The sequence below is a fragment of the Pristis pectinata genome, chromosome 2 (assembly GCF_009764475.1).
Source record: "Pristis pectinata isolate sPriPec2 chromosome 2, sPriPec2.1.pri, whole genome shotgun sequence".
NCBI classification, from domain to species: domain Eukaryota; kingdom Metazoa; phylum Chordata; class Chondrichthyes; order Rhinopristiformes; family Pristidae; genus Pristis; species Pristis pectinata.
Genome location: NC_067406.1, coordinates 130,235,121 through 130,262,514, shown reverse-complemented (window position 1 = coordinate 130,262,514; position 27,394 = coordinate 130,235,121). Strand labels below are relative to the sequence as shown.

The window sequence follows — 27,394 nt, the reverse complement described above, 5'->3', positions numbered from 1 at the left end:
AGGTAGTGTTAGAGCTTCTGAAAAACATTAGGATAGATAAGTCCCTGAGGCCAGATGCAATGTACCCCAGGTTTCTACGGGAAGCAAGGGAAGAGATTGCTGGGGCATTGACAATGATCTTTGCATCCTCCCTGTCCACAGAAGTAGTACCAGAGGATTGAGGATGCCAAATGTTGTTCCTTTGTTCAAGAAAGGTAATGGGGATAATTCTGGGAATTATAGACCAACAAGTCTTGCGCCAGTGGAGGGCAGGCTATTGGAGAGGATTCTTAGGGACAGGATTTACGAGCATTTGGAGAAACAGTCATATTAGGGATAGTCAGCATGGCTTTGTGAGGGGTAGGTCATGCCTCACAACCCTAATTGAGTATTTTGAGGAGGTGACAGAACAAATCAGTGAAGGTAAAAGGGTGGGTGTGGTGCATGTGGACTTTAGTAAGTGTTTGACAAGGTTCCCCATGGTAGGCTCATCCAGAAAGTCATGAGGCATGGGGTCCATGGAGACTTGGTCGCGTGGATTCAGAATTGGCTTGCCTGCAGAAGGCAGAGAGTGGTTGTAGCTGGAGAGTGTTCTGCCAGGAGGTCAGTGATTAGTGGTATTCTGCAGGGATCTGTTCTGGGACCCTTACTCTTTGTGATTTTTATAAGTGACTTGGATGAGGAAGTGGAGGGATGAATTAGTAAACTTGCAGATGACACAAAGGTTGGAGGTGGTGTGGATCATGTAGAAGGTTGTTGTGGGTTACAACGGGATATCAACAGGATCCAAGAGTTGGGTGGAGAAGTGACAGATGGAATTCAATCTGGAAAAGTGCGAAGTGATACACTTTGGAAAAACAAACGAATGTGGAGTACAAAGTTAATGGCAGGATTCTTAGAGTGTGGAGGAACAGAGGGATATTGGGTTCAAGTCCATAGATCCCTCAAAGTTACTATGCAAGTTGATAGGGTGGTTAAGAAGGCAAATGGTGTGCTGGCATTCATTAGTCGGGGGATTGAGTTCAAGAGCTGCAAGGTAATGTTGCAGCTCTATAAAACTCTGGCTAGACGACACTTGGAGTATTGTGTTCAGTTCTGGTCTCCTCATTATAGGAAGGATGTGGAAGCTTTAGAGAGGGTGCAGAGCAGATTTACCAGGATGCTGCCTGGATTAGAGAACGTGTCTTATGAGGAAAGGTTGAGTGAGCTTGGGCTTTTCCCTTTGGAGCGACGCAGGATGAGAGGTGACTTGATAGAGGTGTACAAGATTATGAGAGGCATAGATAGAGTGGACAGCCAGCACCTTTTCCCCATGGTGGCAATGGCCAATACCAGAGCACATCAGTTTAAGGTCAGAGGAGGAAAGTTTAGGGGAGATGTCAGAGGTGTTTTATTTTACACAGAGTGGTGGGTGCCTGGAATGCACTGCTGGGCATGGTGGTGGAGGCTGATACAATAGGGGTATTTAAAAGACTTTTAGATAGGCACATGGATATAAGAAAAATGGAGGGTTATGGGCTGATAGGAGGGAAGGGTTAGATTGATCAAGGAGTAGGTGTTTATATAGGTCAACACAACATTGTGGGCTGAAGGGCCCATACTGTGCTGTACTGTTCTGTGCTCCATGTTCTTCATTGAGTATGGCTCAAGCTTCTTCAATAGCTCTTTATGGAATTTCTCTCATTCTAGGAATCATCGTTATAAATTTATACTGCACTTAGTTCGAGGCCAGACAATCTTTCCACAGGAATCTGTATGCACTACTCCAAATGTGCAGTCAGCAAGATTTCCTTAATTTTGTATTCCGCCCCTATGAAAAAGGTCAACATATTACTTGCATTCCTGATTGCTTATTGTACCTGCATGCTTATTCACTACATCCTCTTTCACTGCATCCTCTGAACCAGCACATCCAGATTCCTCTGCATTTAAACTTAAGATAAGATATCTTTATTAGTCACATGTACATTGAAACACAAAATAAAATGCATCTTTTGCGTAGAGTGTTCTGGAGGCAGCCCGCAAGTGTCGCCACACTTCCGGCGCCAGCATAGCATGCCCGCAACTTCCTAACCCGTACGTCTTTGGAATGTGGGAGGAAACCGGAGCACCCGGAGGAAACCCACGTAGACACGGGGAGAACATACAAACTCCTTACGGACAGTGACTGGAATTGAACCCAGGTCACTGGTGCTGAGCGTTACACTAACCACTACACTACCGTGCCTTTACTAGTTTCTCAGTTTAAAAAAAATTCTACTTTTTTGCTTTTAGTGACAGACTGTACACTTTCTACATTGTTCCCTCTTTTCCACTAGTAACAGCCTTGCCAACCTGAAAAGGAGCTGCTGTTTCCTCTTCTTTATCCTTTAAGCAATTATTTATTCATATTACCCCCAACCCACAGCCCTTTATTTTATCCAGTAAACTTTTGAGTGACATCTTCTGAGATGCCTTGTGAAAATCCAATTATACAGGTCCACTCCAGCTTACAAATGCTGCAGAATTCATGAATTATGTGCAGCTTGTACATACAAACTAGGAGACCAACGGAATGGATTTGCCAGCTGCAGAGGGTCGCAGGTATCTTCTGCTGTGTGGGAACTCTGTCTGCAGCCGCATTTTCTGACTTGCAAACTGGGTTATGAACAGTTCACAGGAACGGAACTCTGCCATAACCTAGGAAAGACCTGTATTACATTAACTGGTTCCCCATTGTCCACCCTGTTAATTAAGTCCTCAAAAATCTTACAAGCATGATTTACCCTTCAATATACCATGCTGATGTGTCTAATCATATTATGGTTTTCTGTACCACATCCTTAAGGATAATTTCCAGCAATTTTCTGACAACTAATGTCACGTTATTTTGCCTCTTCCTCTTACCATAAATAACTGTTACATTTGTGTGAATTTATTCCTTGCTAATATATTGTAATGACACATTAGATAAACAGATTAATCTAAAGAAGCTTAGAACATGAAGAGAAGGTGACATCCTGGCAAACTCTAGATAGTGCTTGTAAAAAAAAAACTACTCCAATATAATTGGAAATGGAAAAATAGATATGGAAAAAAAGCTGGAGAGCTGTTCAGCATGCCGAGAGAAAAGACGTACAACATTTCAGAGTTTTTCCCTCCTACGTGACGGAAATGAGAAGTAATAACGTAAAAAATAGGGAGGTGGAGGAGATGGAAGCATATAACAATGGAATAGATTGATTGGATACAGTTTGTTTTTAACTTGAAACTAAGCTTATTGCACGTGCCTGATTCCCTTTGAATGTTGATTGGCTGGCTGCTCTGTGATGACGGTGCTTACATGGTGGTATTGAGTGGGAAATGTTATTGACTCCATAATTATAATGCAGCAGCAATGTACATCAAATATAATGCAGATGGCACTAAAATTGGTGGTATCATAGACGGTGAAGAAGGTTATCAGAAATTACAATGATCAGCTAGGCAAGTGGGCTGAGGAATGGCAAATGGTTTCACTCTAAATAAGTGCAAGCTGTTGTATTTTGGGAAGTCACACCAGGGTAGGACATTCACAGGGAACGGTACTTGGTTCTCTGAAAGTGGCGTCACAGGTAGACAGGGTGGTGAAGAAGGTGTTTGGCACGCTGGCCTTCATCAGTCAGGGCATAGAGTATAGGAGTTGGGACGTTATGTTGCAGTTGTACAAGACGTTGGTGAGGTGTTACGGATCAGGTTGCTATTTGGTGAATGTCCCTTTAAGACATAGTACAGTAGAGTAGTGTGTGTGTGGTGTCATCATGACAACAAGAAGATAACAACGTGCTGACATTTTTTGCTCAGTGAGTCCAAAAGAGAGAGTGTGAGAGAGACACTGCTGGTCTCTGTATTGATGGATGAAGAACAATAACTGTCTGTCACTACAATCCACATATGGATTTTTGGAGCAATCCAGTGGAGTCCACTTTGTCGTTAACCTGTAGAGGGAAACAGGTATTTCTGTGGACAGCCACGTCTCGAATACCTTCGGGGTGGCAGATACTTCGGAACAAAGCATTGGTGATCATCAGTAATTGAGGTGTCGTATGGATTCCATCGTGGAACTTTTGGATTTTGTAATTTCTCTCTATTCTCTCTCTACATTTTCTCTTCAGTCAACGCTGGTTTTGCAAAAGCCTTTGCTCACGTTTCACCTTATGACCTGCTGAACTGAACTTTGAGAATTATTCCTGGACTTGGAATTTGGGAATTTGCCACACACACACTTTGAGTTTAGTTTTGGGGCTAATGTTTAATATCTAACATTTTTACTTTTCTTATTATCATAAGTAGTTATTAATAAAATAGTTTCTAACACTTATACATGACTCGGTGTGTTTCTATTTTGCTGGTATGTAACAAGAGGTTGCACCTGGAGTATTGTGTGTGGTTTTGATTGCCCTGTTATAAGAAAGACATCATTAAGCTGGAAAGAGTGCAGAAAAGATTTACAAGAATGTTGCCAGGACTCGAGGGTCTGAGTTATAGGGAGAGGTTGGGCAGGCTAGGACTTTATTCATTGGAGCATAGGAGACTGGAGTGAGGTGTATAATATCATGAGGGGAGTAGATAAGGTAAAGGTGCACAGTCTTTTTCCCAGGGAAGTGGAAAAAAACTGAAGGGCATAGGTTTAAGGCGAGAGGGGATTTGAAGGGCAACGTCTTCATGCAGAGGGTGGTGCATGTATAGAATGAACTGCCAGAGGAAGTGGTTGAGGCAGGTACAATAGCAAATTTAAAAGACACTTGGACAAGTACATGGATAGGAAAGGTTTAGAGGGATATGGGCCAAACACGGGCAAATGGGACTAACTTAGGTGGGCACCTTGGTTGGCATGGACCAGTTGGGCCAAAGGGTCTGCTTCTGTGCTGTATGACTCTGACTCTAAATTCAAGATGGTGTGTACCTGGGAGGGAACATGTTGACATTTTCAGTTGTCATTCCTGCTCCTCTCAATCGTGGAAATCCATGGGAGGAGTGCAGATTATGTCCTGTTGAAATGAGCTTGGTGGTATTATTTCAGTCAAAAATTGGGATAGCATTTTAAGGAAAAAAAAACTGGCAGCAGTAGTAGATCTACTGCCTCACAGCTCCAGTGACTTGGATTCAACGCTCATCCCCGGTACTGTTTGCGTAGAATTTGCATGTTCTCCCTGTGACAGCATGGGTTTCCTCCAGGCGTGGATTGGTAGTTTAATTGGCTACTGTAAATTGTCTCTGATAATGAGATAAAAAGTGCTGACAAATCAGGCCTACATGCCAAAAAACAAGACAGAACAGACAAGCAAGGCTGAAGTTTCACCCTTCTGTTCTTGATAGAACCATGTACTGATCATGTACCCTCTCCTCACTCAGAAACCCAGGACACAGACAAAAGCATGTCACATACTTATCAATCCATGCTGTTAATGAAATAGAAGACGTTGCAGGATTCACATGTCATTGCTCTGATTAGATGACTTTGATGTGCTCATGAGAAAGATGAGATGTTATCCTGGAAGCTCCTGTTGAGTTTTGTTGGAACAATGTTGAAGGCTGGGGCAGAGTTTAAAGTGAGCATGTGCCAGAGAGTTGACAGGTCACAGGGATCTTTATGTTTGTATGTTAGGATTCTTTTCTGCAGTTCCCCCTTCTTTAGCAGGTGTTAATGATAGTTTTCTTCAACTGTTTTTCATTTCAAGTGAAGGGCATAATTCTGGAAAGATTCTCACTCGTTACCGACACGAGAAAGATCCAATCTCTTTTCCTTCAAATCAGATAGGAACAAATTTTTCTGATTTGTTGTACACTAAGCTAGTTCAACCATTATAATGTCTATCCTTAATTAAAATGGCATGTAATTCAAAGATTGTTTTGAAACTCTAGCATTTTCCATGTTCTGTGACAAATTGCCTCTTTACACGCTCTTCCTGATGAATGCTTATGTTGTTCAATTTAATAAACATTTTATACAATTATTTATTACATTCTTACTTTTTTCTAAGACCAGGGCAAAGAGGTACACTTGATACTCAAAAATCATAACTACATAAACTATTATAGAAAATTCATAATGAACTCTATCCCTTGTCATGGTTTTATTTCAAATAGTGCTATGGATATTTTTCAAAGCAAGAAACAATTTGTATATTAAATAGAGGAATAGAGTATTTTTTCTATCTTTTATCATCTTAGTAATGACCATGTTAATGATGGCAATAGTATAATAGTATGCTGTAGTTTTGTCATTTTTGATGTTCAAGGCTTACTCTGACTTCACCAAATGTTTGTGGAACAAGCAAAACACTAAAGTTGCTGTGTCATTTTTGCATCATCGGTTGTTGAATTTCAAGAACAGTAATAATTAGGAAGGCTAGTGAAAATAATTAAGTTTCTAAATTCTACAATTTTTTATTAATGTAGGTTGTAGAGCTTCAAAGCAGGTTGTCTGAGGAGTCAAAAAAGGCAGACAAAATGGAGTTTGAGTATAAAAGATTGAAAGAGAAAGTGGATACCCTACAGAAAGAAAAAGATGTAAGTTTCTCTTTTAAGTTTGTTTGAGATTTCTATAACAAATTCTGACCTTTAAACTATATTTGAAACTAAAATCTATTTTGACAAAACACCATTGATTATTCATAAGCTTCACATTGGTGTAGCAATTATTTTTATACACTTTTTTTTCCCTTTCAATCAACCTGTTGAAAGCTCTATAGTATTGCAGCAAATGTTTTTAGAAAATTGCTAATCAAAATACTTGTCTTATTTCCAAAATTAAAATCTACTCATTGACTGGGGAAATGGAATGTATTTTAAGTTTTACACAATAGCAAACTTTTGTAATATTCTGAATCCAAACAATATTCTGTAATACTTCTAAAACTCAAATATTTCTAGAGGTTAAGAACAGAAAGAGATTCCTTAAAGGAGACAATTGAAGAACTGCGTTGTGTTCAAGTGCATCAAGGCCAACTCACTGCCGGTCTGTAGTAAAAGTTTTACTTTGCATTGTTTGCTAAATTACCAAAGTATTTAATACAAGTAATTTAATCCAGTTATGATAACACTGGTAATCTTAATATTTCCCAAAGGACTTATTCCAATGAATAGTCAAGAGGCATCGGATAGTTTAGCAGCAGAGATAATAACCCCTGAAATCAAGTAAGTTAAAAAATTTGTTAAATTTTTCAATTACAAGTATAATTTATTTCAAAGGCAAATAATGTGATGGAACTTAGGCTGTCTGTCAGGATATATAATATGCATCAGTTACTTTGCTGTTTTAATAGTTCTTCTAGCATCTCAATAACTTTAATTTCAGAATCTTTATCTCATTAACCTTTTCCAAATAACTTTGGGTTCCATTTTGATGCATTAGCACTATTTGCAACTATGGATTGTGGAATGTTTGAATTCCAAGACTAGTAAAGATAAGGTTGATAGTTCTCGGAGCATAATGCCATTTAAATATTATGAGAGGGATGACATGAAAATTTTATTGTACAACGAACAAGGTAGTGAGTTGTGATCATGTGTTCAAAACTGCTTATTTAAAAAAAAACCTACAGTTATTGGGTGTAGGTTTTTCCTCTGCTCTGCTTGCCTCTTAAAGCCACTGAAGATGTGCATATTAATATTGTGTACATCCAATTTAACCTTTCTCAGATGAGGTTTATATGAAAGTTTATTTGAGGAACTGATTAATTCTTCTAAGGTTAGGAGTTTTGTGCTTAGATGAGCCTATATAGAAACGTTAAAACATGTTACACAGAACAAAATAAATATCAGGTAAAAGGCATGTGCATCAAAGTATAGCTTTCTGTGGATAAATAGATTAAAACCAAATTGAAATTCAGAAGGGAGGCCTGTGATAGAGCTAAGATTAACAATACACAGGGATAAACCATGAGGAAAACAGAAAGTGTATTGAAGAAATGAAAAGAGCTCTAAGGAAATGTGCAAAAAATATAGGTGATAATGTGAAAGGAAATAGCTTGTGAAGAGTAAAATGAGTCTTTAATATCTCTTGTCATTGTCTTAAATTTCTGTCCTTGTAGGGAAAAACTTATCCGATTGCAACATGAAAATAAAATCTTGAAGTTGAACCAAGAGGGGTCAGATAATGAAAAGATAGCTTTACTACAAAGTTTACTGGAGGATGCCAATAGAAGGGAGAGTGAACTGGAGACAGAGAACAGGTAATAATGAATATTTTAATGTAATATATTATTGTAACACATGCCTCAAAAATGAATTACTCACAGTGACTCAGTACATAATGATGGAACTGTACAGTGGCTCCTAAAGAAATATAACATAGGCTGTTTTTATGCTCATTTCAGTGAGATGGATGATACAGTGATGGTTGAATAGGACATTGTACGTGAAAGGCCAATGAGGGCTGTTCAGTGAGGAAAATTGCTAATGTACGCTCTATTTGTTTTGAAAATGTTCTCAAGTTTGAACCAGCTACTTTACTGCTTCTAAAGGATATGTTTTTTTATCAAAAATTGCAATTTTAATAGGAAATAATTACTAAGTTGTATATGTTAGCTAGAAATTCACTGATCATACATTACTGAAGAATGAATTGTGTGCCAGTGATGTGGAAAGGCTACAGGCTAAACCAGCGGATGTGCTGTGGGGAGTGGTTATGGAAAATAAAGCAAAGCCTTCAACAATCCAGTGTTGGCAACGGATTTCAGCAGAAGTCAGAAAGTAACCAGATAAGTGAATGGTGAGAACCTGTTCATCTATTGACAAAAGCCAAGTTCTCACCATGCACTTTTAAATAATAAAAATGTTGCCTTTTCAATCATGTACTATGAGCAAATTCAGAGCATAAGGCACTTTAAGATTTTATTTGGTGAGGATCTTGTGTGTGGCCTGCAACACACTATGGAATCAAGATGCAGGTACTAGCAATATCATGAATGTGCCAGAAAATCCTTCAGCAGCATTCTGGCCTCTGTTAAAAGTAATAGGGGAAGTTGTGGGCTAAGCTATGGGAGCAGAGACCTATTTTCACTGGTCTTGGTTAGAATTTTAATCTACTCTGCATTGTCTGCAGGTCTCCTAAACAGCAAGGCCAGCCCTGTGGACTCTGTCTTTCTGTTTCTTAGGCAGTCCCTCAGGGCCAAGGATGACTTGCTTTCATTACAGTTCTGAGGATTTTAAGGCAGCTGAAGAGTCCAGTGTGGGATCCACAGACTCTGCCACAGTGTTGATGGGGCATTGGATGGGTAGCTCGGGATGTCAAATGGCCTCTATGTGCTCCCGTTGCTGAGACTGAACTGCCAAAGATTCTGATTTGAAAATGTCCTCAAACTGGTTTCTCTCTATTTCCCTGTAAATCTCTTCCTGTGTGGGAATTCAAAGTAAAGTGCTTACTTCAGCAGTCTGTTGTTGGGCATGTGGTAGTTGTACCCTGCCTATTGGACCTGGTTGTGCAGGATTAGAACCTCAGTGCTGGGGATGCTGACTTTGATTTTGTCTATCATGCCAATAGATTTGAAGGATTTTGCAGAGACAGCATTGTTGATATTTCAGCAGTGTTTTAAGGTGCCTACTGTAGGTTGTCCAGACATATTTCAGCAGTGATATTAGGTTAAAAGTAGTTCATTGGTTGCAAAGCAATGAGTCCATAGAGTCGTACAGCAAAGAAGTGGGCCCTTTGGCCCATTATGTCCATGCTGACCTTTTTGCCCATCTGCACTAATCCCATTTGCCCTGTAATTCTGCCCACAATCTCCCGAGGTTTCTGAGAATATTGTGGTCACAAAAGGAACAATATGAATGCAAGCTTATTTTTGGTAAAAGTTGTTTCTGTGCATTCTGGTATGTGGCTGAGAAATTCAAAGTCAAATGCTGGTTAAACTTTTGATCAGACTGATGAAATACTAAATGTCTGAGAGAGGTGGAGAGAATAAATTGTCATCAAGAAGAGATAGTTAAACAAGAACAGTTGCGTGAGGGAGAGAGGCACCACTCCGTGTAAAGATAACTGAAATTTCTTTCAATTTCTTTTTGTCAAAAGGCTAGCCAATCAGAGGATATTGGAAATACAGTCTCAGGTTGAAGAACTTCAGAAGGCATTACAAGATCAGGGCTCAAGGGCTGAAGATGTGAGTTAGTTACTGGGTTTATAAAGCACATTCTTTTTGATAACATTCATAATGTTAATTATATTCAACATTCATAATGTTGTTTTGATAATGTTCATGATAACATTCTTAGCTCAAAGTCATGCTCATAAGCTGCATAAATTGTTTTAAAATAACCAATTAACCAAAATCCTTTTCAAATAGCTCAAAATCTTTTGCCTTTGCCATTTTGTTTGTGTCTCCAGTTTATTTTCTCTGCTTTTTCAGAATCCAGTGTCACGTAGCATGTCAGTTGACAAAGCAGCATTACCCTTCTCTGTCATTGCTTGTGTTGCCTTTCTAATGATAGGTTGTAAGAATGGCATGGAGTGACTTTATCTAAAAAAAAGTGGTTTCCTTCCACTTTAATATTTGAGTTGGTCTCCAGTAGCTGGGAGCTGAAGCTTGCTACAGGGAAATTGTAGATACAAGTCTGCAACTTGCCAGTTTAACTTGATTGGTCGTCTTATATAAATATTTGACTGTTGTAGAAAGAGATGGTTTAATATAAAAGGAGATGGCTTAATGATGGCAAAGAGGTAACTCTACTGTTTACTAACCAGTGAAGTGCAGTAGCTTTTTTGATATTCTACATACTCTTTCCATTTAAACCTCTAGATATATTAATTTTAGTTCCGACTTTGCAAAACAATTCTAGCAAAAATATTTAAAATACATATTCACATGCAGTTTTATTTACGTTTTGATGAAAACCATTGAGAAAAGAATGATGAGTGCATGCCCTTGACAAAAAGGGGAAAAAAATTGTTTTTGATTCTATAAAATTAGTAATGAATTTGGGTCGCTTAGAAGTACAAGTTTTTTGTGTAACATCAGCAACCTATCATTGTGAATGTCATTATTTCTCAATTTTAGGAAATGCCAAACAAATAGTGTAAAATAAAAATGGGTCAAAATACACTTTAAAGGTGCAGAGCACTGACAAGTATATCTTAAGGCTTGGACACGGTTTCGAAGAAAATGTATTTATGTTATCTCTAAAATATTAGAGTTCCAACGGCTGATGAGAATTTCAGTACAGAACTTCAGTGTTGTTATTTCACAGGCATTACTTAGGGCCAAGAATCTGTTAACAGATTTGAAAAGCTGATATGGCATGGGGTGGTATCACTGATATTTTTTTTTACTTATTCTCTATTTCTATTGTGCCACAGGGAACCAGGAGCTCATGAGCATATTTCTTAAAGAATAAATTTGTATTGCACAGAGGTGTAGACTGGAAGGCAAGCACTCTTTGCTGCTGGAAATTACATTTAAACTGAAGTAATAAATATTCCTGTAAGACAGAACTGTTTGCAGAAGGTACCTGAACTTTGGAGAGAGCTGTTGGTAATCAGCCTGAGAAGGTTGAGAGGAATGCTTACAGCATCATCACTGCAGGCATTAGCTAAAAATGAGTTAGTTCCAGCTAGCATCCACCTGTGTTCCTTTGACAATAATAACACACTTGAGGGAGCATGTCTTTCAATTCAAGACCTTTGAATTAAAAAAATGTTTTACTTGCTTTTCATAGTGAAAACCTTTATGTATATGATAAAAGGGTATAACAAAATAATTTCTACATACTTAAGTGACTGTATGCAATTAAGACAGGGAAATAAATGTTTCCATAATGGTTTAATAGAAATGTTTAATCATAAAGTAACATTAGAAAGTATTATTCCCTTAGTTTTTCCTTTCTGTGTTCCATTTGTTTCAGCATTAGTCAGAAACTCGGATGCTGCTCCACGTAATAATCAAAAATGGCAGCCTGTACGTTTGTTTCATTTCTGTAAATATCGTTTGTGTTTTAGTGTGGAAACTGGAAGCCACTCATTTGCTTGAAAACAATGTGGATATTAAGAGATATGTATGAATAAAGTTCTCCAGATCAGGAGAGATGATGGAGCTGCTACTGATATCAGCTGAGAAGACAGACAAAACATTCATATGCCACAAATTAAGAGGCTTAAACTTTTTCTCGTTCATCTGTTACTGAAGAGTTTCTTCTGCTGGCTGGTGTTTTTGCTTCATACTAACATATTATCTCTGTTTCTTGCCATGGCCATCTGCTGTAGGCTATTGTGAGTATGCCTTCTTTTAAGTAACATCTTACCTTGCTAACTGCTAGCATTTACTAATATCAAACTGAAATATTGAAACTCCAAAAATTGCAATATTTATGCAGTTGCACTAATTAAGTTTGTATTTCAATATTATGTTCACTTTGTTGCATTTGGTACTTAGTATTTCATTTTTATCATTTATATTTGTATATCTTTTTTCAGTCAATTCTTCTGAAAAAGAAATTGGAAGAGCATTTGTAAGTATATTTTTAAACTCTTTAAAAGAAATGTTGAATAGGATAAATAAGGCATTAGCATCATGTTTTACTGTTAAAAAATCCTTGGACTCCACTCTCTGTGTGTTTACTTGGATGTGGAATGTAAACCCCTCATAAATGGTGCAAAACTTAAGTAGATTTACAGCAGTATTACTGGAATTCTGCACAGTGCTTTAGTTTAGTTATCACGGTACACATAGGAAAGCTTGCTTAGTATTGTGGTTTCTCTGGTGCAATTTTCTCAATAAAATACTGATTTCCCTTAAACAATTCACACACTAATGATTGAAACCTGTATTTATTTTTTATACTTTCATACTGATTAAGCATGATCCAAATTACATTTACATGAATTAAGATGGAAATTTTCAAACTGGACTCATTTCATTGTATAGAAAGGGTGACTGTTAGAAGATTTGTGAAAGCAATGTGCAGAAACAATATAATTGAGCAATAGATGTGCACTTTTTAAAAAAAAGTCTTATTTGCTTACATTCAATGTATTGGATTGTTTGTGCACTTTAAGAGTTTTACTTAAGTCTTCAGCTTCTCCCTGTAGTGTGGTGGGCTTGATGCTTTCTTCCAGAACTGTGAAACTGAATTGATGTGTTTTAACTGTGGTGCAATCTGATTACTTGCATTACACCTAATTTCTCATAATGCACTATTTTAAATTAAGTAAGCTATAATGATGAAATATTTTTCCACCAGTTTCTTTCCAGTTACTTTTCAAAATTATTTGAGGTAAATTAGGTGACAGATTTCAAAAGCTTTATATGACTTGATTTCCACCCCCACCCCCCACCGGAAAACAATGCATATGAGAGGAAAAAATGTTTATTGGTTATATGCTGTTGTAACCTTTGTATCCTGCATATTTCAAAAGGGAATTAAATCCAGAATTTTTTTTCCTGATAATACTAAAAGTTTGATTTTCAGAAAAAATATGCATTTTAAAACTACACTAATGTCACATTCATTTTGTTAATGGTTAGACATGATTAAACTTTTGCTTGCTTAAACCTGTGAGGCAGAGAGAGAAAGACAGATAGCAAGGTTTTCTTTGTTTTTTTTAATGGAATTAAAAGTTGAATTTGAAAGAAAACTAAATGTTGGGGATACAGATGGGTGGGGGCTATGAGATGAGAATTTGTAGTGGAGATAGTGGTAAAAGGATTAAAAGTGAAGAGTGGCCTGTAGGTTTTCACCAGCCACCTTTTGGGATGGGGGGGGGGGGGGTGGGAAATGAGCGGGAGTGGTAGGAGTTAAAGGATGAGCTGAGCTGAAGGGGTCTCTAAGGAAATGAGAGTAGTCTCTGAATGCCTGCAGTGCAGACACCTGCATATGCCTGTTCTCCCTGCTCCTGTGGAGTAGTAGAATCTAATGCAGCAGATTTCAGCAACCAGCAATATTGATCAGCAGATATGGTCTGAAGTGGAACCAAGAAAGTCAGGCTCACCTGGTCTCTGTGGGTACTTGGTATGCCTGGGAGGCACTTTTACATGCTCGTATCATCCCTGCAGAAGGGTGTTAGATCAAAGCAAGTGAGCATTCAAAAGCAGTTTTGGCTCCAGCAAGGGTGTTTAAAGGATGCAGGGAAGGGTCATTGTTCAATATGAGCATTGTGCAGAGTAAGCTTTTAGCATTTGGAGTGACATGCAGCAGTCTGACTCTGAATGCAGGTTTACACTTAAAAATTTATTTGTCATTCAGTTTGAGCCTCCAGTCAGTAAAAGTTGGTTCTTCTGTGAATGAACAGTACCTGACATTATTTGGAACAGTGTGATTGAAAATCTTTGGAGTTGCATTTTGAGTCTTGCACTGCTCTTGTCAAGTGTGAGGTGTTGCACTTTGGGGGGTCAAATGCAAGAGGAAAGAATACAATAAATGGCAGGACCATTAGGAGCATTGATATACAGAGGGATTTTGGGTTGCAAGTCCATAGCTCTGTGAAAGTACCAACACAAGTAGATAGGGTGGTAAAGAAAGTATTAGCATACTTGCCTTCATTGGTCGGAGCATTGAGTATAAAAGTTGGGAAGTCATATTGCAGCTGTATAAAACTTTGGTTAGGCCACATTTGGAGTATTGTGTGCAGTTCTGGTTGCTGTAGTACAGGAAGGATGTGGAGGCTTTGGAGAAGGTACAGAGGAGATTCACCAGGATGTTGTCTGGATTAGAGAGTATTAGTGATCAGGAGAGGTTGGACAAACTTGGGTTATTTTCTCTGAAACGTTAGAGGTTAAGGGGCGACCTGATAGAAGTATATAAAATTATGAGAGGCATGGATAGGGTAGATAGTCTTTTTCCCAGTGTGGAAATATCATATACTAGAGGGAATAGCTTTAAGGTGAGAGAGGGAAAGTTTAAGGAAGATCTACGAGGCAAGTTTTTTTTACACAGAGAGTGGTAGGTGCCTTAATCGTATTGCCAGGGGAGGTGGTGGAAACAGATACGATAGTAATGTTTAAAATGCACTTAGACACATGCAGGCAGGGAATGGAGGGATTTAGACCACATGCAGGCAGATGTGCAGTTTAGATTGGCATCATGGTCAGCACAGACATCGTGGACTGAAGGGCCTGTTCCTGTGCTGTACTGTCCAATGTTCTGTATGCCATATAGGTTAGATGGACACTGGAAAGACACTGTCAAGGAAGAAGAAAGTTTCACACCAAAATGACCAAAGCACATTAATGACTTGTCGGTAATACACCTGGACACATACATAAGGTTGCTTAATTTCATTAAAGAAATTTTCACCTATGCAAGATCTGTTTTTCTGGCGTTGTACAAGCCCTTAGTAGTTGCTCCATTTTTAAACAAATTGTAATAATCTTGTCATAGTCTATTGCAAGATATATACAAACAAAAATAGTCAGTTTTTCAATACCTCAGTGGTGAAATGTCTGAGTATTGAATTAGTATGTTGGATATTTCAGGGAGAAGCTACATGAAGCTCACACAGAGCTTCAGAAGAAACGAGCATACATTGATGACTTGGAACCAAAATACAATAACAGCTGTAAGTTTAAAAAAATGTAAATAAATCTACTCCTTTAAAAAAAAATGACCATGCTGACATTATTAAAGCAATATCTTTAACACATTTTGCAAGATTTATAATAGTCAAGCATTTTGTTGCAATAGCCATCTATCATATGCCATACTAATCTTAAATTTGCCTCTGTAGGTATGATTTCCTGCTTACCTTAGGCATTGACAAGTAATTTATTTTTGTCAACTGCTGTAATTTTGCAATGACTTAAAGAAATATCAGTTTATTCAGCTGAGCAATTTTACACCTGCCTTGTTTAGCTCAAAAGATTGAAGAGCTTCAGGAAGCCCTACGAAAGAAAGATGAAGATATGAAACAAATGGAGGACAGATATAAGAAGTACCTAGAAAAAGCAAAGAGTGTGAGTTCAATATTTTAAATTTTCCTGAAGATGTATTCCAATATACAATCCTGAAAATTAATACATTCATATAAAAGGATTATTAATAATGTTTTGGTTGTTCTTTGATGGTTTGTTTTGCACAGGGGAGTAAAATAAGGTTGTTCAGCTGTGAATGACTAAGATTCAGTTATATTGAAGCTACAGACTTAGTTTCTCCTTAACCTTAAATTCAGAGTATAGCATGTGATCATTGACTCACCTGAAGCCTTTGGTCACTGGCAGATAGAAATGACATTGAATAACAGGAGGACTAAAAGGCTTTGAGCTAGAACAATGTATCATGTGGAGTGAAAATCATGACACCTGAAAGGATTAACAATGTCAATGGGATGAGTGGAAGGAACTGGCAAGTGACTAGGCAAGGGTTCTGGTAATAGGTGTATAGCGATATTGGTTTGCATAGTCACGAGTGTACCCTATACTTAATGCTACCTTGGTTAGCTGTGCTAACCTATCTTGGGTAAGATGCCTCTTTATTACTGAAACAAGGTCCTTTCCCTGAACTATTTGTTACAGTTTTCACTGATCTTTCTGTTCTTTGCCACTGTAAGAAATATTTGAACATAATTGTTCTCTTTATTTTAGGTTATCAGAACTTTGGACCCTAAACAGAACCAAGGGGCAGCTCCAGAAGTTCAGTCTCTGAAAAATCAGCTGCAGGAAAAGGAACGAATGTTGCATTCCTTATCGGTATGATACTTTTTCCAAAGTTAACTGAGCAGTAAATGTATTTCCATTTTCTTATCTACGTATTATTTTGAGTTGATTGAACCTGTTTCCAGAATTTAGATTACTGCATTCATTTATTCGTTTTGAATTCACTACACTGCAATCTACCTGCTTATTGAACAAGAAGATCCAAATTGGTTTGTGCTTAGGGGATTGTGATACCTGATTAGCTAACAGCTTTTTGACTTGGCACAGGCACAGCTTCATCATCTTAACCTAAAGGATAAAATACTTGCCATCATTGAAGCATACATTGTGGAATCTATAGTTGATGGTGGGTCGGAGACCATGGAAGATGATGGTATTCTAATACCTAACGCTGCTTCTCACATGCCGTTTTACCCTCAAGCCATTGTCTCTTTTGATTTACAGGCTGCAGATGGTGTAATCACATATCTCTTACATTTACTCCTCCCTTTAACCTATGTGCTATCGAATAACCATGAACTACGACCTGACTTGACATGGCTAAAGAATGAGAAGAGGCTGAGGACATCACTCACCATTACTCAATTTAGCATTTCGCAAAATCAGAAATATTACAGCAAGGAGAAGGTTGAATATAAGAACAATCCAGCTGGACCTGTGTGTTTATTCTCCTGCTTCTCTTTTGAAAATCATAATTGAATTTTCCTCCATTATTTCCCCTTGTAGAATCTAGCCAATCACTCCATAAAAATGCTTTTCCTCATGGCACTTTTGGTTCTTTTGCCAGTTATCTTCATTCTTTGACCTCTGGTTCTTAGCTGTTCTGACAGTGGAACATTTCCTCCTGATCTACTCTTTTTGAACATACTTAAAATAAAGAAATGTCTATCAGATTCCCTCTTAACCTTCCCTGTTTCCAAGAGAACAACAACAACCTATCCAGTCTATCCATATAACTGAATTTTTTTTCTCATCAACTATGATATAGACACTGCATGTAATTTAGAGAATAGCTTTGGAGTGTGATCTGCTGAGTAATAGCAGCTTGTGTTGAGGGCATGTGGCAAGGATAATGTAGATGTCAGCTCTGCAGTGGACATAGTCACACACAAGTTCTTCTACAGGGACAGCTTCCAGAAGTTTGATGGTTATGCACAATGAAATACTTAGCAGCCCTATCAGAAAGCCTGCAGGCATTGTCAAGAAGCATGAAGGAGTCCAGCAGCAACACTGCACCTTTGGAGCTCAGAGCCCATTCTTTCCAGGATGGAAATGGTGCATAATTCCATTAGACTTGGACAGGCCTGAGCATCTTGATGCTTGATACTACAGTTTCAATTGCGGCACAAGAAGAAGCCATCCAACAATCAGGATGTTATGATTGGAGCTTAAATTTGTGCTCCGTATGTTTTGCTTGTTCTTTGAAAAGCGCATTCAGGGTTTCATACCAGCTCAACGTTCTGCTCTCCCAGTAGATTACTAGGATTGCTGAGCTGCTTTCCATCAATCTGCTGTTCTTTTTCAGGATAACATCTTCTGTCATTCTAATTATTCCTTCACCATCACCTTGCTGTAGTTTGTCAGCCAGCTAACCCAGACTGCTATTGTTCATGATAAATGATTGCATGCTTTTATGTCCAGAATACTCGAGCTTTTCTTGCAAGGCCACTTGCAGCCTTCTCCATTGAATATCATCCTTCTGCCAGAATGGTGCAAGGGAGTACTAGGAAAAGGGAATGCACAGGGGTTGATGCTTGGCATATTTCATTTTTGCTGACCTTTATCTTGGTCAATCAGATGTTGTGATTATATATTCCTGCCTTCTCCTCTTTCTCCTGGCTTGCTAATAGTCCTGGCAAGTCTCTGTAGTATGCAGTGGACCATCACAATTCCTGAAACTTGCTCTGCTGGGTGTTCTTCCAGACCAGTTTTAGCACTTGTGTTGTTCTTTGAAAACACCACTGATCTGTTCCATCAGATTGGATTGTTGCAGCATGGACTGTGGAATCATTAGCTCAGTTTGTTGTTAGCTCACAAAAGGCCATAAGACATAGGAGCAGAATTAGGCCATTCAGCCCATCGAGTCTGCTCCGCCATTGAATCATAGCTGATTTATTTTTCCCTCTCAACCCCATTCTCCTGCCTTCTCCCCATAACCTTTGACACCCTTACTAATCAAGAACCTATCAACCTCTGCTTTAAATATACCCAAAGACATGGCCTCCAAAGCTGTCTGTGGCAATGAATTCCACAGATTCATCACCGTCTGGCTAAAGAAATTTCTCCTCATTTCTGTTCTAAAAGGACAACCTTTTATTGTAGGTCTGTGCCCTCAGGTCCTAGACTCTCCCACTACCTCTCCACATCCACTCTATCCAGGCCTTTCAATATTCGGTAGGTTTCAATGAGATGCCCCCTCATCCTTCTAAACTCCAGTGAGTACAGGCCCAGAGCCATCAAACACTCCTCATACATTAATCCTTTCATCCCTGAACCATAAACCTCCTCTGGAGCCTCTCCAATGCCAGCACATCCTTAGATATGGGACCCAAAACTGCTCACAATTCTCCAGAACTGTGTGCTCACTCTGGCTGCTGCTGTCTGCATAATATATATTCTGCTCTCTTGTAATACAAAAGAACTGTAATCTCAATCATGCATTAGTGTGTAAATAGCAGTAACATATTCTATCTATCTCTAGTTCAAGTTCGGAAGGAGCTCAACGGCTAGAAGTTCATGGCATGCCCAACATGACCTAACAGCCACTGACAGAGGCTCTCACCTGGCTCTGCTGTTGTGGAATTGTGGCTTGAGCATGTGGCAAACCAAGAGCAGATGAACTTATAAAAAATGCATTGCTCCTCAATGAGGATCATGTGAGAGGAATGTTCCATGGACCTTGTTGGATTTAGCATCCTGTTGAGAGCTTTTCTTTTCTCCCCTCCTCTCTCTTCCAGCAGCTACACCTCCTCTGCCTTTGCCCTGATTATTTTCCTTGCTATGCTGCACTCAGAGAGGAATGGTTAATAGAGCACCCATGTCTGGGAACATGTGATTAACCGCCTTCATTATTGACACTCCATTCATTGTAAACAGCAACACCAAAGTCTTAAAGCATCTAAAGCTAGTCGAATCAGGGCAACAGTCAGTAGAAATCAGTTAGAATCCCACAATTATTTAATGGTTGCTTTAAGTAGAAGAGATGGGGAGTCCTTCATACTGCTTAATGTTTAATCTGTTATGTATGTTGTAACATTAACTGCATCAGTGGAGCTGCAACATGCCAGTATCATAAATCAGATTTATGATCTTCTCTTTCTGAAATCTTCCAATGGGAGTTGGCATTGCTATAGACAACTAATACCATCCCCAACAAGTACATGTGTTAGACGCCATTTGGAAGCACTTCCAGTCAAATTTTCAGCAAGAAACTCAGGTTTCCTATTACAGGAAGGATCTGAGTTCATATTTGAAATCAGTAATTGCTGAAGAATCATAATTGAAAGTGATATTATGAAATGGACCCTGCCTTCTCTGGCCCAGTGACATTGGACCCATGGTAACACGGTCTGAGCATTTTGACCTCATGGTGTTTGGTAACATTACCCCATACGGTATCTACTTTTTGATTACCCATCCTGGGAATTTGAGAAAAATCTAAATAAAGAAGTTCTATCTTTCTTTATTCCTTTTAATCAAATGTACTCCTAATTTTGTGTTGAGTTATAAAACCAATGATCTAGCAGGTTCTGTGCAGAATTCTATCACTCTAGCTACCTTTATATATGACATGTCCATGCTCAAATCAAGTATTTTGTCATTTAGAATTAGACAAAATTAGTGCATCTAGACTAAAATCTTTTTTTTTCAAAACATTTTGCTTTTAGAAAGAATACGAGAAGACAAAGATTCAGAGAGATCATGAAGAGAAACTAATTGTTAGTGCATGGTATAATATGGTAAGAATACAAAAATGGAGAAATTGCTGACAATAGACATTGGGGAAAGAAAGATATCTTGTATGACTTTAACCCATCTTGGGAGATAAAGTGGGTGCACAAAAGTGCAAAAACAGAAAGTTGTAGCCTTTGTGTCCATTGAAAACTAATTCATGCTAAATTGCTCACACCTTCAAATATTCATCTAATTTTCCCTTAAATTTTTACCACACCTGCCTTACAGGGCATTCCATTTCACACTTTTATCCTCCTTTCAAGATTCTATCTATGGTTTCAGAGATGGTGGTAAACTTAAGCATGTAAGAATTACATTTAACTATTCCCTTAAAAGATCTTAAAATAACATATCTTATGGGTTATCTAAAGAAAATTTTAAAAATTCAAATCCTATTGCCCACTATGATTTTTTTTTTTCTGTTCTTTCTGAAGTGCACAAACCATTATGCTCCAGTCCAGCCCTGCCAGCAATTTTAACAGAAAATGCTGGAAACAACCAGCACATCAGCCAGCATCTTCAGAAAGAGAAAGAGTTAACTTTTCAGGTGGAAGTCTCTTTGTCAGAACTTAGACTGTTCAGTGACTGAGCTCAGTCACTGACCGCTACAGTTTGCAACCCTGAACGTTAACTTTTTCTGACCTGCTGACTATTTCCAGCATTTTTTTCCTTTTTCATTTGCAATTTATGTTTTGTTTCTGTTATTAGGGTATGGCACTTCACAAGAAAGCAGCAGAAGAAAGACTTGCCAGCACTGGTTCAGGACAGTCCTTCTTAGCTAGACAGAGACAGGCCACAAGCACACGGCGACCATACCCTGGACATGTTCAGCCAGCTACAGCAAGGTAGAAGGTACAACCAATGGCTTCAGCACAAATCGTATGGCATATAATTTAACTGAACATCTACTTGTAAACTTACTTCTGTTCACTTTGAGTTTTTAATTTTTGCGCTAATATTTGTACTGAATTTGTTTATTTAACCCATGTATGAGATTTTATGCCATAGTTGTAATATAAAATGATCAATGGAATAAATTGGTTGTTCCACATTCCCACAATGATATAATTTATTCAGCAATGGTGATTGAGAATACTTTTCTGTTTGGCTTCATTTCCACATTTTTATCCTGACTTCCTGTTGGTATAAATTTTCATCCTCTTTCCATATTGCATTTTAAAATATTTACTAAAAATGAAGAGACTGCTAACCTCATTGTTCTGTAAGGAAAGAACTCAAAAGTGGTGTGGTCAAGACAGGGAATATATGATCTGTGAAATAATCATACGTGGCCTCTACTTGTTGTTAGCTTGACTAGTCAAATGGCCTTTTCTCATACTTACAACTTTGTCAGATTTATGTTGTGGGAAGCCTATTATGCAGAATTAAGATGAATAATACATTTTTTTAAAGAATTAAATGCAATAACTAACTTCTAACTCGTCTAGTTAGCAGGTGGTCTGTTTCAGCTCTGGACTCCATGTCTTCCCTAAATGAAAGCTTTAGTCATACTTGGTCTAGCTTTTTGATGTTGTGTTAACAGCTCAGAATGCTTACAATTCATCAGTAAATTGACATTCTCATCAGTATGATTTAAGAAGAGCTGGGGTGGAAAATATTTGTGTTTCAACCAGTCTAATAATATCCTTCCCGCAGCAAAAAGGAACAATTGTTAATTTTTATTTGTTTGCATTATATTGCTGACTAGTCGTTAAATGCTCCACTTCTCAACATTGATGTCTTTTGCAGTGATGTTGACTAAACAGATTTAAAGTATTAGTTAAATTGTTCTTGTGTTTTTAAATGAATAATGTTAAAGTATAGATGATCAGTTATTTGCTTCCTGGTACCTCATGATCCATTTACTCATTCTTATGGGAAGGTTGTAGTTCTTGATATTTTTAATTTAAAATCAGTGATTTTTATTCCGTTTTTAATTTTGAACCTATGACAAGTGTCGTGGGCTGGGAAGGATGGAAGGGCAAAATTGCTCCAAATAGCTGATCCATGCTCCTACTGAAGGATTAACATTTATGATGCATCTATTGGAAGATCATTGTAACATTAATCAGCCATAGATCATTCAATCACTGTAAGCTAATTTGTTGAAAATAATTGAAACCTGGCTCAACTACCATGATAAGCTGTGAAAATGACCACCTTGGAATTAAAATCTGAACTTGGATTATTGTGCTGTGCAGCAGCATATTGTCTTTCCTTTAGATGTGATAACATTCTCAGACTGTCAGAAATCATGAGACCATTGCAGCACTTTGGAATAAACCATTCAGATCCTTAAGACTGTTCTGCTATTTAGTCAGTTCATCTCCATTTAGTTGCCTTTGTTGTATGACCTCTCTGACCCTTGGATAGAATCTTTCAATCACTGTTCTGACACTTTCAACTGACTGACCCCAAACAATGTTTTCGAGGAGTTTCCAGATTTCCACTACCCTGAGTGCAAAGAAGTGCTTTTTGAGATCACTCATAACTGCCCAATTCCAAATTTGAAAGGTTACTTTGTCAAACAATTTGTAGTTAATTCCCGGAAAAGTCTAAACAGTTTAAAACATGTTCTCTCTCATTTTAATCAGTCCTTGAATAACATTTTCTTTTGCATTTTCTTCTTTCTTTTCTATCATGAGAAAAGATCACTGGGCCCATCAACTCTGCTCTCTAGAGCAGCAACATACCCATTACAGCACCCATTGCAGCTCTGATTGAAACAAGCTAACATTTTTGGCTTTCCTACCATGCCTTTTAAACATGATCACTCTTGAAGTGAACTTCTCACTGGTCCTATTTAATATCATCTTTCTCTCATTTCTATTCATCTGCTTATTTCTATGAACAACTCTTTGGAGCATGTTCACCTTGCACTTGAAATATCTCCACTTTGATCCTGGGCAAAAGAATTATTTCAGAGAAGCTTGAAGGAACACATTGCCTACTCCTTCTATTTACTATACATTATGTTCTCTTTAAGTGGTAATGTGCAATAACCTTTTGGTATTACTTGCTATTTTAAATACTCTGTGACTTCTCTATCTCCTCCATCTGCACCTTTTCCACTCATTTTGTTTTCAGATCATAAAACTGAATTTCTTCTAATTTTTGTTTGTGATTGGATTATTTCTCTTGACCTTTCCAACATAAGCACATCTATTTTTGTGTTAGGTTGCTGATTCTTAATATAATTTAAATATAAAGACAGAAGATTTTGGAGGACCTCAGCAAGTCAAGGCGCATCTGTAGGGAGAAATAGAGTTGATTTATCAGTCAATAATTGTTCATTTGAGCAAGACTTCAAATTTTCAGTATCACTGGTGATTTGTACTTGCTTTACCATGGTGTAAATTGTTGTCTCACCAGTGTGTTGTAAACCTTCATAACTTCCAGAATAACCTTGTGTTATTTAAAGTGTTTCATCACATTGCCTGTGGATTGAAGTGACATGCATTATTACTCTTCGATACTTTTTCAAAACTTTTTGCAGTCATTTAATACTAATACACTACATTTTTACCAAGTTCATTTGCAAATTTTGAGCTTTGTTTCCATCACTATGCTCCTTATTCGTGTCACCACCAAATTTGTTATGCTTACATTTGGTATTCAGATCTTTCATGTGCATGGATTTACAGGTGTTTGTAGTATCACACCTCTTTCAATACACCCGTTTCCTTTTTAGCCAGTTTCTTCCTAGTCCCTTGTTCTATCCTGGATTCTTATGATTTTGGAAAGCACAGGATCAGCAAGGACTCCACTCCATATTAGGTCGTCTCAAAAATGATATATAAGTCTTTGTCAAAATACTTCAACTAATTTATTTTGACTACTGGGTGGCATGGTAGTGTAGCGGTTAGCGTAATGCTATTACAGTGCCAGTGATTGTCTGTAAGGAGTTTGTATGTTCTCCCTGTGACTGAGTGGGTTTCCTCCCACATTCCAAAGACGTATGGGTTAGTAGGCTGGGTGTAGTTGGGTGGCGTGGGCTTGCTGAGCCGGAAGGGGCCATTACCGTGCTGTATAAATAAAGTTTTAAAACTTGTAGAATCTTCAAAATGGTTCATCAGACAGTTTCTAATGAACTTATTGGCATACAGTTTATCTTCAAGTCCACTCTGGAGAATCTTAATCATATACTCAGTCTGAGAGATTCAAATAGCCTTTGAACGTTAAACAAAAACATCTATTAATCATGATGCTTATCGGGATTCTGGTCTTAGCTCTTTAAAAATGAAAATGCATATAATGGCTTCATTTACAAATAATATTCTACTGTGATACTTTTAAACAATCCAGGATATGCAGAATTAGAACTTTCAAAATGTAAATGGGAGCTCACATAAGTAATTTTTATGGCTCATAATATCACATTCAATTGTATTCAGAATTAACTATGTACACGATATAAAGCAATCTGACTACAGCTTCACATTGCCATTAATTTGTAGGAAAAGAAGCTATGACAATAATACAATGATTTAGAGATGTTCTAAGATGAAACTTAAATTTTTACACAACTATAGTTTAATTTCATAATAAGTGACAAATTTATACACATGCATTTTTTAAACATACATTAATAAACTGTAGGTTTCTTGAAAATAATTTCATCCTCAAAAAAACTGAGTCAAAGAAATACTTTTGTAGTTTGTTTTAAGTGAGCAAGTGAGAATTGGAACTCTGTTTTGAGGTAAATGTGTAGGAAGATTTACTGCTTTATTTCTCCCAGCAATTAAAGGATGTTCAGATATTTTAAGCTTTGTGTTAATCATTTTGATTTTACAAATATACTTTCTAATTATAAATTACAATATTACTTAGTTTCTATAAATGGAGCTTCAACATTTGCTTCATGGTGGCTTTGTTAGCAGAAAATATTAACATAATTTGCAATAATATTAATATTTACATTATGAAAATGCCATTTGTGCTCTTCAATGGGTGCATAATTCAAACAAATTTATCTTCTATTAGTTATTGATACTACTTACACAGATAAATATGTCAATAATAATCCTCTCATTATTTGATCCTAATTTTTAAGCTACTAGCCATGACTATTTAGCCAGCATATTAATACCAAAGAATATGATAACAAGCATGATGAGCTGGATGGTGTGCATTCACAATAACTTAATTATTGTAAACATTGTTAATTATTGTAAACATTGTTAATTATTGAGAAGTTTTATAGCAATACCTTATACCAGTATACCAGTGCCTAGCGAAATTGGTTAGTTAAACCTTCCAGTTGACATGTTGCCATTTTTTTAAAGATTGTATTTCTAAATTATTTAGTTTGCTTTATTAATGCATTTTTGTTCTTCATTTCCAGTGACGTGATTGCATGATCTCCAGCATGGCTTTCCTGCACTGACTATTCATTTGCATGACTTTTGAGTTCGGATGCATAATTTATTAACTTGCTGCTGTTTGTTTTCTAACCTACCTATACTATGGATGTATTAGCCCCAGTCCTCCATTTTGTAAATTTGGACATATTACTAGAAGGAACTGGGAGGCATTGTGGCTTAGCACACTGCCCTTCTTTGGAATCTGCTGTCAGACTAACAAAGGTCGATGCATGGTGGTCTTTTGTCTCTGCCATTAACTGAGTTAAGTTTGGAAGAGCTTTATACAAGTTCAAGTGGGCACCATGTCCATTATTTTGTACTGTATTGGCAATCTAAGCTGCTATAAAGATGATTGGCATAAAAAAAATGAATGTTTTAAATTAATCCATTAGTAGGGTGCTGTTCGGTTGGGCAAACTAGAACAATATTTTCTCCAGCAGATCTGGGATTGCTTGATGAATGCACTAGTTGTTCAAAGCAGAACCATGATTTTACAAACTCAGAATGATATTGCTCATTAAAGCTCCAAAAATATGTTTTTCTATAATAGATGTACCTCTGGTACCACTTTGTGCTATTTGCAAAACTGTTATTGAGTTGTCAAATATTGGGCTCTCCATAATGAGGCTTATTTAGATTTCTAACAAATTTTCAGAACATCAAGCACCTCAGTTTGTATACAAATATCATTAGTCCTAATGCTTTATTATTTGCCTTTTGTTTCTCTTTTAGTACATGTTCCTATTTACTTTCCCAATTATTTTCTGCTTTGACTACTTGATTCTGCAAGTGGAAAGAAAAGCCACATAGTGCAAAATTTAAGGCTTTGCACAATATAGTGTTATTGTATTTATTTACCTTTTGTATTTTGACTTGCAGTATTTCAGGACATAAACTTTACTTCAGGAAAACCTGTATTTCTGTGTCCAAAAATATTTGTATCATTACAAGGTTCATTATGTATGAGTTGTCACAATGTTCTCTGCTTTGACCCCATTGTCTAGCTGGCAATCTACAAGCTGCTTATAAAATATGTATATACAATAAACCAACAAAACTGAATTACATCTTCAGGAAATGTTCACAAAGTGAACTGTAAGATACATTGAGTCTTTCCAAAGTATCTTTGAATGCTTCATATGTTGCAAAGAAATGTACAGTTACATATATTGTAAATAAAAAATCTGTCCAGAGTTCAAGTGTTAATTTTCTTCATGTTCTTTGATCATTAATACCAAGGAGCTGAGTTAATGTGTCATCTGAATGTTGGTTTAACAAGCAGCATAATTCATTAGTTTCTTCCCTACTACTAATCCAACGAATAGTTTCACTCGGCATTAACCATAAACCACTGGAGTTTAGCTACCTTTTGGGAAGCCACCTTGAGATGTTTTTAATAATGTAAATTATCTCCTATGTCATATTGCTCTGGCATTGCTAAAAGATGGCAGTTAAATATTCTAATTGATATGAACCTGCAGTCTAGTCAAACCCCAG

General features: G+C 37.4%; 1 protein-coding gene across 6 annotated transcripts in view; it reads left to right on the top strand.

Moving 5' to 3' along the window:
- The window catches only part of hook3 (hook microtubule-tethering protein 3), a 66,816-nt gene extending 39,713 nt beyond the window's left edge, over positions 1-27,103 (top strand). The window contains exons 12-23 of one of the 6 annotated variants that reach the window (XM_052036075.1): positions 6,400-6,510; positions 6,874-6,958; positions 7,068-7,137; positions 8,034-8,174; positions 10,013-10,100; positions 12,407-12,441; positions 15,405-15,487; positions 15,781-15,881; positions 16,509-16,613; positions 20,468-20,539; positions 21,243-21,379; positions 25,879-27,103. In XM_052036075.1, the coding sequence (XP_051892035.1) occupies positions 6,400-6,510; positions 6,874-6,958; positions 7,068-7,137; positions 8,034-8,174; positions 10,013-10,100; positions 12,407-12,441; positions 15,405-15,487; positions 15,781-15,881; positions 16,509-16,613; positions 20,468-20,539; positions 21,243-21,379; positions 25,879-25,894 (1,044 nt within the window). In that variant the 3' untranslated portion in view covers positions 25,895-27,103. Of the gene's footprint in view, positions 1-6,399; positions 6,511-6,873; positions 6,959-7,067; positions 7,138-8,033; positions 8,175-10,012; positions 10,101-12,406; positions 12,442-15,404; positions 15,488-15,780; positions 15,882-16,508; positions 16,614-20,467; positions 20,540-21,242 lie in introns of all 6 variants that reach the window. The other 5 variants (XM_052036083.1, XM_052036091.1, XM_052036099.1 and 2 more) reach the window with 5 other exon arrangements.
- Positions 27,104-27,394: the final 291 nt, after the last annotated feature.